General features: G+C 37.9%; 1 protein-coding gene across 1 annotated transcript; it reads right to left on the bottom strand.

The window, feature by feature from the left end:
• Positions 1-4,865: 4,865 nt before the first annotated feature.
• chrna1 (cholinergic receptor, nicotinic, alpha 1 (muscle)) lies at positions 4,866-17,035 on the bottom strand. Its single transcript, XM_053333609.1, has 10 exons — positions 16,981-17,035; positions 10,019-10,161; positions 7,872-7,916; positions 7,156-7,265; positions 6,835-7,030; positions 6,449-6,686; positions 6,079-6,302; positions 5,863-5,977; positions 5,512-5,636; positions 4,866-5,047 (listed from the first exon to the last, which is right to left on the bottom strand). Exons 1-10 carry the CDS (start codon positions 17,033-17,035, stop codon positions 4,919-4,921), a joined length of 1,380 nt encoding a protein of 459 aa, XP_053189584.1. The 3' UTR covers positions 4,866-4,918.
• Positions 17,036-18,474: the final 1,439 nt, after the last annotated feature.

Raw genomic sequence — 18,474 nt, 5'->3', positions numbered from 1 at the left:
AGAGTCACAGCCCCACCTGTGAGGCAGAATCTCAGCCGTCATAGTCGCCGAGTCCAGAAGCGGACCAGGAACGACTGATTATTCTGTCCAAACTAAAGGTCATGATAGACAGGTGGCATTTTAAAGCAATATGGAATGATTGCAACAAAAAAAGCATCACAAATATCACTTATGTTTTTAGTTTGAAGCGTCTAATTTCCCTCTTTTTTTTTCCCCGTGTGCCTAAATTCAACTGTTCAGTAGCAAGTGTCAAGTTTAAGCATTTTTGTGACCCTTAAAGACAAAAGCCGTCATACTGACATAAAGGAGGTAGGGAAGGTGATGATAGAGATGTTGCTCCCGGTAAATGGCGTTTAGTCTTAATGAAAAAAAATGAGAATCAAATTTCTTACTTGTGAAATTTTACATTATTGAAATTGTCAAACTGTATTGCCTAAAAATGATGCCAACATATCATGGCCTTAACAGTTTGATTGGTTGTTGGAGGGGAAAGTGTTAGACTGATGATTGTAGTTTTAATCCGAAGGCTGTTTCCAGATAGGGTAGTCGGCTGCTGATAGCGCTCTACATGTGGTGAACTGGTAAAACTGACATAGGTTAATATTTTAGAGTTTACAATGTAAGGTTATTTTTTAAAGTAGGTGGCCACTGTATGATTTATTATTAATGAAAAGTGTTGTTGCTGGTTGACCAATGGCAGCAATGACAAAAACACGCTTAAATCTAAAATTCTTCCATCAACTCTTATTTCGGTAATTTATTTCTTCACACGGTCTGGTTTTGTGTATATTTTTGCTTAATATCACAGTTACTCATAAAGGAAATATATAAATGTGGTACACACATGTTATTTATTGTTTTTTTGTTGGGTAAAAACAACGGTACAAAAAAGTTCTCAAGAAAACAAAATCCTACAAAGTGCATCTTAAAGGACCAGTGTGTGACATTTAGTGACATCTAGTGGTGAGATAGCAGATTGCAACCAATGCGAAAAAAAAATGCAAAAGGCACTTTCTAGAGAGGTAGTGTTTGGTTTGTCCGCTCTGGGCTATTGTAGAAAAAATGGTGGTGCAACATGGTGGGCTCCATTGAAGAGGACCTACTCTCTATTTAAGTGTAAAGGTAGCAAAAAACACAATGAGTTTTATTTTCAGGTCATTATATTTATAAGTATTATATTCCATTCCTGCCAAGTCCGTTCAGCTAGACGCCACTAAGTCTTACACACTGCACCTTTAAAACAAACCTGTTGCGAATCAGGACATAAATCGTGTTTACAGAATATACAAGATACAAGTATGCTGTTAAGTTAAGAGTACTGCTATGACTTTTTCATCTCCTCTTTTTAATCCTCCATACAGACTCCTAAATGTTAAAGATCTAAGATAATTTTGGTATACTCACATTTTTACTGAATACTGATGCATGTACCGGTACACATTTTATCCTGCTGGGTTTTCTTAAGTCTTTTTTTTTTCATGATGTTTTAGCAGCTTATTCCTGACAAGATGTATCTGAGCAGTTACCAAGAACACAGCTAATATCCTCCTCGCTGGTAGCAGAAATAGTGTAAATTCACTTTTGTTCACCATTCATGCCTTTTTTCCCCTTTTTTTTTGTTGGTGAGGAAGGTTAAACAACAGTAGTGTTAAATGACCCATTTATTACTGCAGCTCACCAGAACAGAGCAGTGTGTGTAGCACCAAATACATGAAGTCAGTGTGTTCATAGCGTAGACACATGCTTGTTAGTGGGCTTTTTGTGTGTTTTATACTGACAGATGAAAGAAAGAACATGTGGACTCCTCAGGTCTACAAAATCATCCAGACTTGATAGAAATAATTTGACTTCCTCATCAAGCTTTTGTTGTTGTGTTGGTTTTTATGAAGGTCTTCCTTTTGAGATGCAGCTTGTCAAACTCAGCTAACAGTATTTACACAGAAGCAGTCTGATTAAAGTGAACCTCTAAACATCTGATGGGTCAAGAAACTAACAGACTGGAGCTAAAACTGCCGATTTTTCGCTATCTAGTTTTTGCCAACTGTAGTTCTTATTATTATTATTTGCCAAATGCTCTGTCGTTGTTTTTATTTCTTTCCTAATTTAATTTGCACTGAGTCTTTTAGTATTTATTTGGCCATATTGTGTTTTTAATTTGTAGTTAAGATATTGCTGCACTGTTTAATTTAAAACATTTAAAACTAAATTTCTAATTATTGGCCTGTTTTTGGGTTATGTAGCTTTTAATGTAGCTGCAGATAAGCATGTGTTGAACATTTTTAAATTGTTCTCTTCTAATGTCTGCTGTTATTTTCATTGGTTTACAGTGTAATCTGCCATCTGTGTAGCTACCATAGCAACATCAAATTAAGGAGGTTTTATTTGTCCACTGCTGGCACATAGTGTTTTTGATAACCACTTTTATTTAGATTTAACATAGAGCCAAAAAAGTAAGTAAGTGTCTATGCAAATGTAAATATGTCTAATCACTTGTGTTATACAGGTGTGGTCCCAGAAACACAACCAAACTTAAGTGAGCTAAATATTCTTGTGGGATAGACAGTCAACACATTAAGTTCTGTTTAAAGTGTGTAATTGGATTAATTTGTTTTCTAAATTTTTGGACTAATTCTGTATCTGTTACTAATTGGTTGTTGACCTCTTTGAAACCTCGTAGCGACCCAGAGTTATTTTACAGGAGCTGCCCTTAATGGTTTGGGCCAACCCTCTGAATCTGTACATGGGAGCTTTAAATGTATTTGGGACAAACCTTTGCTGAATGTTTAGGAGAGCGTAATGAATTGAAAGTCTCCAATATCCTCGACAGCAGCTTGACATTTTATTGTGATCCTGTTATTTATCTTCACCAGACGGCCATTGCATCTTTCTGCCTGTACGAGCTCACTGACTTGTGGTCAGATGAATGCTGTCAGTGTTAAACAAGCTTTCTATACTCCATAATGTGTACTGGTGATGAAAAATGTGGCAAAACATACATAAAGCTGTCACTTTAATACAATTCTCAACAAGCTGTCTTACACACTGACATGTAATATGTTTATTTACAATTTGTAGGTTGTTTTTTTTTTTTTTTTTTTGCTCTGCTAGATTTATTAAATACATTTCTGCCAATGCTGGTTATCATAAAGTGTGCACATGGCACGCCTAATAAAGTTTTTCAACAACTAATGATGTCAAGTTATTCTGTTGTGGTTCTGAAATGCTGTCCCCTTTTATTTCATAGATCATTTTGGTTTTTGCTCCAAATTTACAAGTCTGTAAGCTCATATACTAGCTACTATACCCACCTGTAACCCATGTGTGACATCCCATGAGTCCAAATCAGAAGCAACAGTAGTGTTGTTTTTAAGTTGTAAGATGACTATATACAAATGTAAGATTCAATGATACAATATGTTATCTGAGAAGTTTGAATTTTGGACAACACTTCCATTATAATACAACAAAGGACTTTATTGTTTACTCTATTCCACATCTACACAACTGCAAATATAAAAAGAAACATGACAACAGATTATCAGCACAGTATGACAGCAGAACATTACTGTACCATCAAACTGAACTAAAAGGACAGTCTTGTTGTCTCGTCAAAAAGGAATCATAGCTGCCAAATAAATCAAGTTGCCTTCAGCTAGTCGCTGTTGACGCAGGCAACAACACTGCAGCAATGACATTTAAAGTTTAGATTTCATTGAATTTCTCACATCCATTGCTAAACAATTTTCTTTTCTATGCCACAGATTTTATTTGTTACTTTGGCACAATTGAATCTGCACAAAACACACAATTCAGCTTTAATCTCTTTTTCATTAAAAGAAAAATAAAAACTGACTGACTTCATATCACTTTGAAGTCAGGTATGGTCACTGGTGGAAAATCTCCACTCACAACTTACAGAGCAGCCTTCGTTGGCTATACATTCACTAATAACTCTACCTAAAACAGACTTCAGGCTCATAGTTTTTGTTTTTTAATAGATTTTCAGTTTGTGGTTGAAAATCTTGCAACAAAAAAAACAATATTGGAAACTAATGAGCCCTTAACAAACTGTACACCAGTCAGTGACAAAACCTTGCCACTCAATCATGAATATTTGATGAGAAGAAATTATCAGAATTTTGCACAACTCACAACCTTCGACAACATAAATATGAATGAGAAGTTCAGAAGTCAATTGAGTGTCAAGCAAAACAAAACAATAAAACTTCCAGACTGGAAAATATTTCGCCTGCACTCAAAGACCAAGACAATGTCATCAACCAGACTCAGTATATAAAACTGGCAATAAAATTGGACTTAAATACAATGAAATTAGTAGCTGTGTTTGTTTCTACATAGATTTTACTCTTAATTGATTGTCTATGCCCTCGACTGGCTGATAGGATGGAGTCAGAATATCACATCCATTCTCAAAAGCCTTTTTTTTCTATTTAAACCACAAAAAAGACAAAAGAAATTGATCATTATTGTTTGTTTACAGTAATAAAATACAATCATCAAGCCCGCCAGACTGAGTGGCAGCAATAAACACTGTAGAAAAAAACAACAACAGAAAAACTGTTAGTGACAAGAACAGCTTCAAGTATGACCCACCGACACCATGAGACTCAAGCCTCCGAGATGCCTGGATTTGCCCTTTACTGCAGTCTCCTCAATGTCTCAATGTCAGTAAATATTCAGTACACATTCAAAAAGGTGACACAAGAATGAGAACGCATTACAGCATTTTAAAATCAACTCACACTGTGTCTGTTTGTGTGTAAAAAGAGACACAAAGACAAACACTTTCTCAGCCGCAGCTCCAAGTGTGACATCTATTCTGATCACATACACACACACACACGCACACACACACACACACACACACACATTTATGAATCCTTTATGGGTCGGGCCTTTACAGCGTGTTGAGCTCGATGAGTCTTCCAGCAAAGACGCAAAGTGTCCCGATGATACACACAGCCATGAACACGCAGAGCAGGATGTGGTCCAAAACCATGGCAACGAACTTCCACTCCTCTGCCGCCTAGAACGAAACCAGATGAGGAAGAGAGCAAATCATGCTTGGGGACTTAATGACTGTGGGCATCCATAATCAGTCATTAAAGCAGCATCTGGTTTGTTAAAACTGTTTGGATTTGTTTATCTAATTAGCAGGATATCTAAAAAACAAACAAACAGATTTCAATGCAACTATTTGGAAAGTTAAAAGAATAGTTTTTGGAAAATGTGGCTTTCCTGCAGTGAGTTAGCTGAAGAGATCCACACTACTCTCATGTCTTGAAAACTTGTAAGAGGAGGAATCAGCGAACCCTTTACTTGAGCTAACAGCAACTGCAAGGCTCACTAATTAACATGTTACATCTGCAAGTGAGGGGGTCATGCCCTGGACTACTTTTTGGATGGGCTTAGTGACTTCCTGGAGTCTCTCACTAAAGGGTTAGAGGATTGATGCTTTTGCAACAATTATTCATGCAGTAGTTGTCTTACATTGTTAGATTCCTCGTCTGATTTCATTGTCTCAGCGATGTACTTCACCCCTTCAATGGCACTGCGAACATCAGGGTTTTTAACGATGGGAGACTGGTACGTGACACTGGTGGGGTTGGGGTTACCTGCAGGTTGTACACAGAAAATATATTTTTTTAGTTTCATGTTTTAATCAGTTTCTTCACATCTGGAGTCTGTTGGCATTGACTAAAATGGTTCCACTGACACTCACTTGAATAACAAGTCCACAATATACAAAATCTGTCTTTCTGTCTAAAACATGTAAAGCACCACATATACACTTATCCATCAAAGTATTTTGTGTGATTTGTCATGTAGCTGGATCCTTGCCTGAGATGTCAGAGATGTCCATGTCAGTAGGGAACAGAGTTTTCTGTCGGATCTCCTGACTGGGACGCTTCATAGTTGAGAAGAACATCATGTTGGGAATGGTTTCGATGAAGACCTGAGCGACAGACAGATGCAGACATTGATTACACTTCTGATTTTTATTAGTTACATACAGCAGTCCATCTTAGATTATCAAAAGTAAAACAAAACACCAACCTTGCGGATCCAGGCGGGCATGGTGTGCGTGCTGGGCGAGCGATGATGCGTGTTGATGACGATGACAGTGATGATGATGGAGGCAATGACAAAAACCATAGTGAAGAGCATGTATTTCCCTATGAGAGGAACAGCACTGGAGGTAGAGGGGATCAGCTCCACGATAACCAGCAGGAACACAGTCAGAGACAGCAAAACAGAGATGGAGAGAGTCATCTTTTCACCTGGAGACAGATGGACACACAGGACAGTTTACTTTTACATAATAGGTTATGATGCCCAGCTCAAATTCATACTTACATTTATCTTACACCTGATTGCATTGTCGATGTTTGTGTATACGCTCCAAAAAACCCCAAAATCTACGTACCAGAGTCAGTAGGCAGGTAGAAGACCAGTCCGGTGAGAAATGAGAACAGCATGCAGGGAATGATGACGTTGACGATGAAGTAGAGAGGCAGACGCAGCATCAAGAAGTGGTAGGTGATGTCCAGGTATGGTGTGTCGGGGCAGCAGGTGTAGTACACCCAGTGTTTCCAGCTCCTGTAGTCCTTCAACACCCATTCACCAGACTCCATGAAGTTACTGAGGTCTGGCCGATCACTGTCCTAAAAGACAGAAGAAAAGGAAATAATGCATGTTAAACTGTGGTGTTTCAACCGTTTGTCCCAACTCTTCACACTTTTTTTCATTCTGTAGTTCTGCAGACTGCATAAATGCCTGAATCAAACCTATAAATGTATAAGTTACACTCACAGGGTTGATGACGACCAGCAGTCCATCATATGTCCAGGTTCCCAGTTTCATGCTACAGTTCTGCAGGTCGAATGGGAAATGGAGGACAATGATCTCACAGTAGCTCTTAAAGATGGCCGGAGGATTCCATGTTATCAACCCAGTGTACTCCAGCAGGCCTTTAGTTTCATGGATGATGGCAAAGTCACCGTCAGCACTGCCGAGAAGGAGGAGAACATGATCAGAGGGGAGAAAGAGTGTGAGAGAGAAGAAGAGAGATGTGCTGTATAGAATTGCAGTTTTCATACAAAAATAAAGATAATGTGTGTTTTTTATGTTTACTTGTTGTATAGCACCAGGTCAGGTTTCCAAATGTCTGTCGAAGGGATTCTTATCTTCTTGATTCCTCCGTAATCATCAGGATTCCACTTCAGGTTCACGTCTACCCATTGCTGGGATGACAATGCAAAAACCTCTGATCATTCTGTCCGCTAATGTACCGACAACGCTCATTATAATAGTATTCCCATTTGAGCATCATTTGAAATAAAATGAAATCATATTCACTTCTTTCATTGTAAAAATACAAGCTTATTTATAGATCTTATCTATAGCCCTCTCCTTATGAAAACATGTATGTTAAAATAATTAATTTGTGAGATAGTTCATTTACATATGTGATAAGAATAACTTATGGATTGCAACTACAGCTTAATCCTACAACTGATTAGATGTAAGTTATGATAACTGGGTGCAGTACAGGTGTCACAGGTATGTATGGTGACACCTTATACAACATTAATTTCTAGAAAATTAGGTTATATGAGCAAATACACATTGTGTCTGTTGATAAAAGCATTATGAGCCAAGCTGAGTATTGCAAGTTCTGAAAAACTGAACCTTAACTGACTGAACTATAGAAGTAACTGCAGGCCACCTATTTCTAAATGTGGCATAATTTCTGAATGTCACATAAACATACTATCAACAACAATACAGTTTTTTTATTGTGATGTTGTAATGAATGGTTTGTTGTAATGAACTGTGCTCATATTTACCTGTCTGAGACGGACATTACTGGTCACAATCTGGTTAACTTCATCCTGAGAGAGATGCAGAGAAAATGAATAAGAAAATGAATCAACACCAATTATTTTTAAAAGCTTTTATGACTAAATAAAATGTGTATGTTTGCTTGTAACCATTTATTTTATGCTCTTTTAGAACATGTCATTTGAATTTTTTATGATCAATAAAAAAAAAAAAAAAAAAAAAACGAAAAAAAAAGAGGCGCGAAGTAAGGTCAAAGTGCTCGCCATGACGCATGCGCTCTTTACGACCACATTTAATAATCAAGGGTCAAGCAATGGATGACCATTAATTAACGTAATTTCTCCTTAATACTCTCGCTACAGGAGACGATGAGCTAACTTGGTGTGTGTGTAACATTTAGATAAAGTTACTCTAAAAGTGTAGTACACCGAATATAAACGTAAAACCCCAAATGTTTGGAAATGTTTTGGAGATGGAGACAACCGCGCCTTGCTGTCAGCTTACCGATACAACTTGCCGGTAAGTTAGTTAACACCAGTCAATGTTAATAGTTGTGTTTTGGGAATTGTTTACCACACTAAATGACATGTTTTGGTAGCAGTAGTAAAGCATTTTTATGGAATAATTTTAAATTAATTGTCCATGAGAGACACCCAGTGGTAGAGATGGGTACTGCAACCAGAAGACAGGAGAATATAATAGTCTTTTTTTCTCTCGTTTTTATACAGGATTAATGCATGGAAACGGACTTGTCAACGACTGGTGAGACTAATCATAGTCCCAGTTGAAGAGCAACGAACAGTAAGTGGAACATCAGCTCGCTTTGGGCTGGTGTTGCTTGTGTTGGTTGTGTTTTGTGGCCGCCGTGCCACCAGCTGCATGCTTGTTGTGACCCTGTAATGGGTGGCAGGCCGCCGAGCCTATTAAATGAAGTCATAATGACCTTAAGGTGACCCAGTTGCATTGTGTCCTTATTGAAGGACTGTGGCTGGATGTGTGCGTATGTGGTCTTGGTCTTTGCTGTGTTTTTGGAGTATGTTTGCATTATTTTAGCTCCCAATGCATCACATTATGCAAATGCTTATTCTGTTGCTGTATGTGAAAGTCAAAAGCACTAAACCTTGCTTCTTGAGTATATTGCAAATAAGGGAACTGGAAAGAAATGATGCTGGAAGTGTCACTTTTTGTGATGTTGCTTATTTCACATCACTGGGCTTTTGCATACTATTTCATCTTCACCTTACTGACTGACTGAGTTTTTCAGACTTGCCTGGTTTATTCCAGTACCAGTGGCATAGCTTTACTTTTTGTGATCCATGGGTTACTGTGACTTTTTCTCTCATGAAGTGAACTGGTTGCTTATATTTTGATGGTGTTATTTGCTGTAAATGAATTTGATTAATCCCATTTTTGTGTTTAGCCATGTTGTGAACTGGATGTCGTGTTTTCAGCCATGTCATACTGAGATTCGTCTTTGTGTTTTTTAAAGCTGTGTTTTGACATGTTGCCGTGCACACCTCACAGGGCTTTAAAGTACTATAGTGCTAATACCCGAAGCAGTAGTTTGTGCTCAGGAGAAAGTAATACTGTTAATAAAAATGACTCCAGCAAATGTAAGTATAGCTCATGTCACTCAGAGTTGCAGCAGTGATCCTCTCCATGGTGACCCAACAGTCTTTCACAAGGGACACGCAGTTCAAAGCAAATGCGTAGAATATCCTTATGCATTCATAGGGATAGTATAGCAGTGATCATTAATTTACTTGTCTATGTAATATACAGTAACTGAATCACAAATGGTCTTTACCAACAAGACTCCTATGTATTTATAAGTCCCCCGAAGGCATCACGTGAACATTTTGTGAGCATCATGCCATATCACTTTAATTACTTGCATTTTGTGAGATGCAAAAGTGTAGAATCAACCATGTAATTTCTCCTTCTTCCAATAAAAAATTGCAGTATCATGCCAAGGAAACTTGGCCATATTACAGTTTTGAAATGCTGGCAGCAGGTTTCTGAATAATCTGAATATAAAGTTAGATTTGTCACAGTTTTCTTTCCAGAAGTGATTATGTGTGTTTTTATGGTAAAAACATGATCAAATCTCATTCCTGAGTTTTCAGTTATGAGCACTTTCTCTCCTTCTTACCACACTGATAAGCTGTATTAATTGCAGTCCCACGGTGACCACTACAGCGTCGCTGAAGTGGTTAACAGGCCGAACCACCTTGTTGTAACCAGTGAACAGGTGTTTCACCAGACGAGTCTCATCTTCTGAGCAGAATACTGGACCTAGGACAAACACACACAGAAATTAAGCCAGGTGGAATGCCCTGATAGCTGAATGGTTACTGCAAATGGCATGTAGCTGCAATGTCCCTGGTTTGAGTCCAGCCAGGGCCCTTTGTTGCACCCTTGTTCTACCCATCTCTCTTAATGTTCCCTTTCTGCCTCTTCCCTGCCCACTATCTAATAAAGGTCAAAAAAGAATAAAAAAACAATCTGTCAGGTAGTAAGCCTTTATTTTTTGACGTGATGAGTCCGATCTTGAGGTCAGAGATCAATCAGGCAGTGCAGTATTTCCCATTAATCACCTAGACAGTGGCAGCCTGCCAATTTCATAATGAACTGAAAATATTTTTACACTTCTCAGTGTGTTCATCAGTCGTTTTCTTGGTCATTTCCAGATCAATATATATGATTTTATAGGCAAAAACTATTTTTATTGGCTAGACTGAGTGATTGGTATTGGAAGGAAAAACTAATTCTGACAGTGGAAGTTTTGAATTAAACTTTATAATCTTCAAACTAATCACAGCAATGTAATATATATGCTGTACACAAACTGTGGTTCACACAACATTCATCACGGATGTTATTTTGGGTTCTGAGGTACGACCATAGCCAGCTGATGACCATGTGCCCGCAAATGTTTTCATACAGGAACTGGAATCACCACTGACGCTACAGGGAAGCCAACTGATTGCATTTAACTGTGATTCACACAACAAACATTTCCCCAGCTTACTGGCAACCCGAAACCCTTCAACGTGAAAGAGAGAGAATGCACAGGAAGGAAAGAAAGACAGGAAGAGAGAGGTATTATCAGATGACAGACAGGGGCGAACAGGCTGATACAGACAGATCAACAGCAACAGCAGTCAAATGACTGTCATTCCACATTGGTAAAAAGCCTCTGCACTGAATGTACCATGAGCTGTCTGTGATCAGGTCCGTTTCTGTATAAGTCCTTGGAGCGAGGCTAATCTGAGTGCTTAGAGGGTGTTCGAGAAAACCAGCTCAGGCCAATCCACTTGACATTAAGTCTGGATCAGTTAGAGTTCAGAATAGTTAACCTGTATTTAACACCTCTTCATACGAGGTGGGTGATTCCAGCCAACAGACTCATAGTTGTTCTTAAACTGTGTCTTTGTGAACCCATACATAAAAATTCTATACCTGAGAGACATGCAATGAAAAGCGGAGACCAGATCCACTGGTCCTGGGGGGACCTATGAGAGAAAGGTGGTGTATAAACAGATAATGAAGGGCTGTATAGTTAAACATAGTTCTAATAAAATAAAATATTGTCTTCAAAAGAGATGTGATAATTGTTAAGAAATAATGTACATTAATAAACACTTTAGTATATTAATAAACACTATATCAGCTCACTGTTGTAGTCTGTTATACACATTTGATTTTAAAGGCTAAACTTCCTGTTTTAGGATTGTATTCATAGACTGATGTCATTTTATTCCCTAATTGTACATGAGGATTAACATTGCAACACCAACTTTATGTTCATACTCATTTGGCATAGAAATTATAATTGTTTTTGAATAATGTACATTAATAAACACTTTACAAGTTCTTATATCAACTAATAACTGTAATTAAATGTTAAAATGTTGCTAAACTTCTTGTTTTAGGAATATATCCGGACACTGATATCATTCCCAATTGCACATTACTACACCAACTTCATGTTCACACTCATTTGGTATAGGAGAAGTTATCATTTTAAAATAAATGTACATAAATAAATGTTGTTATATCAGTTATATCAACTATTATAGTGCGTTATAGACATTTATTATATGTTTAAATACTTCATTTTAAAGGCTAAACTTCCTGTACATGACGGTTAACATTGCTACACCAACTTTATGTTAACACTTATTTGGCAACAACTAATGTGTTTCTGCAAATATTCTGCATCACACCACTGCATATTTTCAGCATTACACCACTAGTTATGTTAATTAAAAGGTTATCCTCACACTATTAGGATTGGCCTGCGTTTATGTGTGAATGAAGGCACTGTTGTTTTATTATTAGCATGGTAACAGTCAAACAAGCTGAAACTCTAGAAGTGATACTTGTGTAGGCCGTACTAGATGTTGCAAGGTCATAATTATCGGGATTTGCGTGCACACTCTGACATTCGTCTTGTGAAACATCATTTAAAAATTTTGATGTGCTGTGAAATTGATTTTTTTTTTCATGCCACTGCTTGTAAGCTATACTTTATACTACAAGTGGCCTCTTGCATCACCTTCATTCATGTAATCGCAGTTAACACATGTACTTTTGTTTTAATATGACCCAGCAGATTAGCGTCGTGCTGCTATCTGTGTTACATCCTTTGCATGTTATTTCTGGAATCTGCTGGCTATCCACACTCAGCCTGAACTGAGCAGGCTAAGATCTTGTTTCATTTAGCCAGCAAGAGCAGAGCACGCACCCACACCCACACCCACACACACACACACACACACACACACACACGCACACACACAAATACACAAACACACACACGCATATACAAGCTGTTTGTTGTCCTTTGGTTTCCTTTCAGAGCTTCTTTTGGGATCTTTCTTTCTCGCTCTCTGGTTGTGTTGTGTACAGTACTGATGTTCATTTCTCTGGCTGTCTGCCACCGTCTCTGTCAGACTGTCTGTTGTCCTGCGAGCGCGCTTTGATCTGCCCACGGACTAAAATAGACGGGAGGCGGGACAGAGGAGCCACTTGGAGCTGTCAATCATTGCCTATACTCCTATTTCCGCACAACACTGAACTATGTCACTGCAAACTGCAAAATAAAACTAAAGCTAAAGCTCACTTCTATTTTGTAACACAGCCGGGCTGAAAACCAACAAGGAGTTGAGTGTATTAAGTTGTATTAAGTTGCATTTAAGTCCATGAGCTTTTGACCAAATGTCACTGGCTTGAGTCACATGACAGGCTGGGAAAGTGATATGTAGCCTACTACATACTTGATTAAACTGTTTATTGTTTCACCCTGGGTGGTTTGGATGGTTAACCACTCCTGCCATCAAAGAGTTTGTCAGCCTAATGGCATGATATTTAAATATGGTTACAGTTTGACCTGATAAAGATCCAAGTAGGAATGAAACTTTGTCATTATTACACTTTTGCAACTTGGAGTAAGTGTGCATGCATGACCTTTTTTAATTGATGCTGTGTTTCTGTTTAGCCTGGCTGGCACCTACATGATGTGCATGTAATTACTCTCCTTTTTAAGAAATATCTCTTGCTACATGGCATTATTTTTTATTTTCAGTGGATAAATGAACTGGATAAGTTTCTGTGTACTGTATGTAGAGCTGCAAAGATTAGTCAATTAATCAATGAGTTGCTATCTATTACATTTACTAACTATTTTGAAAATCGAGTCATTTATTAGAAGAGCAGTTTCAAATACCCAGAGTCTGGGTTTTCAAATGTGAATATTTTCTGCTTTCTTTAGTCTTCTGTGACAGTAAACTGAGTATCTTTGGGTTGGTGATAAAGCTCTAGACATTTGTTGACATTCATTGCAGTCCTAACTGACCTGATAATGGAAATAATGCTAAAATGAAATGAAATCCTGGATCTTTCCACATACTTTGATTAATTTTATTCAGGCTGTTCCACAGACCAAAGCAAACTGAATCTTTGTTTTTAAGATTGCAATTTCATTACGATTGTGAATTCAGGCATCACTCATCACACATTTTTTCAGCAGCCATTAATTCTTTCTTGTTTGTGAAGCGCTTTGAATGGCCTCATTTGTACGTCATATTGATTTTATTCATACAGCATATAAACCATATGGAAAAGGGTGATGATAGTTATTATAAAACAACAGGATCATAAATATTCAGCATATTTTTATAGGCTTCATATATAAACAGGCAACCCTGATGCATTTGCTGTGATACTAAAAATCCTATTATCTTTTGCTTTTTAGACTCCATGTACATGTAAAATAAGCTGCCCTGACCAAATTAGTAAAATAAAATACCACATATTTACTTATTTATGGCACTTTTTCAAAACAGTGGCATGGATGCTACTTCCAAAGTTACATCATCAGATCTGTCATCTGGAGATCTTGACTGATTTAACCTGAGACAAAACAATCATATTTTGAGACTGGAATACTAGATTTAATAGACAACACATATAATCAATAATTTTCAAAGAGGACATCTAGCATCTGGGAATAAAGACCTTCAGATGATTCACCTAACAGCTTTTTTTATTGCACATCTGCAGCGATGCAGATAATGTCCCAGATGATGGTGGCTTACAGGCTGCATCCATTCATCCACCTCTGTTTCACTATCACATCACTTTGTCTTTGATGTTTCATAAAACTGGCCACTGCCAAAATCAATGAAGAAAAGTAAACTACAATAATAAAATACTAGATTATATGAATCTCTCTGGACACTGAATGTTTGACACTGAAGGCTCGTACAGACAGAACAAAGAGACCGATTCAGTGCATGATAATCAAAAATCAGGTATATTACCAATAAAACATTCAAATGGGGAAAAAAATGCTGTTTATTCATAAAGCACCGACTTAACATAAACAGAACTCTTTCCTAGCCATTTTAGATTAAACTGCATGATACTGCCTATCAGGGTGAGTTCATTACATCTCTATATCCTGACCTGCATTAAAGCCATTTCAGTTATTAATTTTGCATATACGTGTATTTAGTACCTTTTTCCTCCTGCTAAATTATATTTCATGTAATTTGATGTTTGAAGTCATTTAAGTCATGGTCTCCTCCTTTGCTTTTCACTTCTTGCCAGATAAACTGGCCACATTATGTTATAATTACAGTCTTCGTTTCACAGCAGTCCGTGGAATAGATGGGTTTGAGCATTTAATTAATGTGCAGTGTAATAATTTGTAGGGATCAATGGACAAGGTTAAGCTTACAATTAACTTCAAGAGCAAAACATTTGATTATTTGGTGTCTGACTTGATTCAGAATTGATCCTCTATGGTATCGATTGAAAAGGAGGGCACTATCTTCAGTCTCTTGATCCAGTATACTGTGTGCCAAACCATTTACTGCTGTTCTTATTCCACTGAAATACAATATGAAACATCCATCCATCCATTTCCTTTACCGCTCATCCTCTAGAGGGTCACTAAGGGAGCTGGAGCCAAACTCAGCTGACACTGGGCGAGAAGCCAGTTAAACCCTCAACAGGTCACCAGTCAATCATAGCACAATGTGAAACATAATGTGCATGTAAGATAAATGAACTGCTGCCTTTTTTATTTTGCATAGCTAACTGTGTGAACTGCCTGTGTGAGAATAACAAACTGGGGGGCGGGGGGGCAGAGTGCTCCACTGTGTTATTAACTGCAGCGGAGAGCAGCCTCTGTGCTGCGCTGTTAGCTCTGGGGAAAGTTATTCAAGATGCCGAACATGTGCAGTTTTTGAGGTGAAACAGTCGTTGGTTTAAGTTGTTTAAATGCTGCAGTGTGTGTTGGTCTTGTTTGTTACTGCTGGAGTTTGCTGCTCTGCTGCGCTAATGATAGCCTGAGTGATGGTGTAGAAAGTTCACAATATACTTCATGTTCATCTCACAAATGTAATTATTTTGTCATTAAATTAAAAAAAATCATTGCAACTGCTGCTGATTTGGAAGATGAGCTATAAGAGTCCAAGTGCTGCCTCGACTTTTTGCTTCTGTCAGCATCACGTTGTTAACTAATATTTGGCAAACTGAGTTTAGATCTGTGAATCCATTTTTTCTCTCACTTGTTTGACTATCAAGTCCTTGTAAGGTGACAGAGTGAATCCCTCTAAGAAACAGTGTGCTCATCAACAAGCACTTGTCCCGTCCAAGTGGCCTTGAACAAAGACACTAAATCCATAACTTTTCACTGATTATAAATCACTGTGGGAGAGAGTCCTGAGAGCACATCAGCTACAGCAAATGCCTCAAATATGAATGCAGCGAGGAATGCCAACAATGCTGAGCTGCTTCTTTTAGGATACCTGAAGGACAATTGCTAACACAGTTGCACAGAAAGCAACAGGCTGAATATCAAATTTAAAGATTCACTTATTTAGCAATGTGAGGAAAAGTTGTGGCTAGTATAATGATATGAATTGTATACGATTCAGTAACATATAAGATAATGATCTTTACTCACACTGCTAATATCTTTATATTGTGCTAACTATCCCTTTAATACCTCTCGTTATGTTAGGATATTGAGGGAAAATGTTGCAAATCAGTAAATAGTGGAGTTTTACAAATTTGCATCAATATAATGAAGCACGTTAATTTCGTCAATTATTTAATTCACTGGATTTGCCAAGAAATTGAATATTTCTTAGTATATATTATTTTATCTGTAAACTCTCTCTATATAAACTGTATATTAATACCCTGAAGTTAAATTACATGTACCATGATAGAGGATTTTTTTCATATTGCCTACCCTAGTGTGCATTTTATGGTGGCCTGGCCATGTGTTAGGAAGCTGAGCATGGCCACTTGACACATTAGTACAGTCTGTGGAGAGATCAGTACCTTACCCAGAACACACATTTAACAACATACACATCATTTTGGTTCAATTTGTCTTAATTTTGACACATACAAGCTTAATGGAGAACATAACACTCACAGCTGTATAAGACTATATTGACCTGTTTTCTGAGACAATTTCAGTACCTGCACTGTGACAGCTAGCCCAAAAACATAACCAAGAAGATTTGAAATATTAAGACTTACACACACATGCATGCACACACACTCACACACACACAGAGGAGGACTCACCGTGAAATACACAGAGAATCAATGCCAGCAAGATCTGGACCTTTGGTAGGTTCATATCTCCACCAACCAGACGTTTGTAGAAACAGCCCTGAAATCTACACCATCAGTTTAATAATGGTTTGTTAACCAGTTAGCAGGTCCTAAGCTAACCTATCAGCACTCATTACACAGAGGCAGACATATGCAGTAAAGCTGCAGCCGTCACTTTGGAGTCAAAATGTGTTGTGGGACAGGACTGTGGATCGGCAAGTGAACTCTGAGCTCTGGTTTCTCATGGTAAACTCCCTTCCAGCTCCCCCCACCCGTCCACCCACCCTCCGGTGCACCCACCCACCCAACAACATCTCAACCTCTCAGCACACTTCAAGGCACGAGAGACAGCTGGGTGTGTGTGTGCCTGTGTGTCTGTGTGTGTGTCTCTGTAAGTAATATACACAAATCAACACTGTCATCATTTCTCATACACGTGGATGGTAAGTTTTTCTTACGGGAATGAGTCCAGCATAGTGTCTAATATCAGTGACATAGAGGAGCAGAGGACAGGGAGACACAAAAAGAAAGACAGTGCAGAGGAGAGGAGGAAACAGACAGATAGAAGGACAGTGTTGGAGACATGAGGAGACACAGAGACAGGGAGGCAGACAGGAGGACAGCTGAGAGCTGTCACTGATGGAATGAGAAGCATGTCCACAAATGCTGCTACCCTGTAACACACACACACACACACACACACACACACACACACACACACACACACACACACACACACACCACCTGCCAGCATTCATGACATGACAGGAAACTCACCAGCGTGGGTGTCAGACTGAACAACTGAGCAGTAATACATCTCTAAAAGACAACAAAGGTTTTAGGTTTCGCTGTGTTAAGGTGCTGTTTATGTAGCTGAATGATCACATGCTTCACTCATTACTTGATCTGCATACTTTATTCCAATTTTTATTTAAATTTATATTCATGTTAATGGTGAAGTTGTCATGGTGTTTCCTTCACAAATGCTGTTTTTCCTCCATTATATGATTACAATTTGTGAACTTTTTAGCTGTTGGTGTGGCTGCGCAGTTAATAAATCACATGTTCAATTGCATTTAGTCTCTAATAGTTTGTGATGGACATTTGTCTTGATCTTTGATATTTTATATGTATATTGTCACCATAGCATTCCATACATCTTACCAATGTTATATAAACTATGTAGTGACGACAGTGTTTTGTTAATGGCATACATAAATGATGTGGGTAACAATTAATAGTTTAATTGATGCGTTGCCAACTATTAAATTAATCAAAAACTCTTTTGATAAATAATTCTTTGTTTTGGTAATTTTTTAAGAAGAAAATTCTCTGATTCAATAATATAACTTCTGGTTTCTTTAGTCCTCTGTGATAATAAACTGAATATGTTTTGCTTGTGGACTCTTCAGAACATGACATTTAAGTATGACACCTTTGGGAAACAGTGATTGCCATGTTTTC

The sequence above is a fragment of the Scomber japonicus genome, chromosome 14, assembly GCF_027409825.1.
Source record: "Scomber japonicus isolate fScoJap1 chromosome 14, fScoJap1.pri, whole genome shotgun sequence".
Lineage (NCBI taxonomy): Eukaryota > Metazoa > Chordata > Actinopteri > Scombriformes > Scombridae > Scomber > Scomber japonicus.
This window is presented reverse-complemented; position numbering and strand designations above follow the sequence as displayed.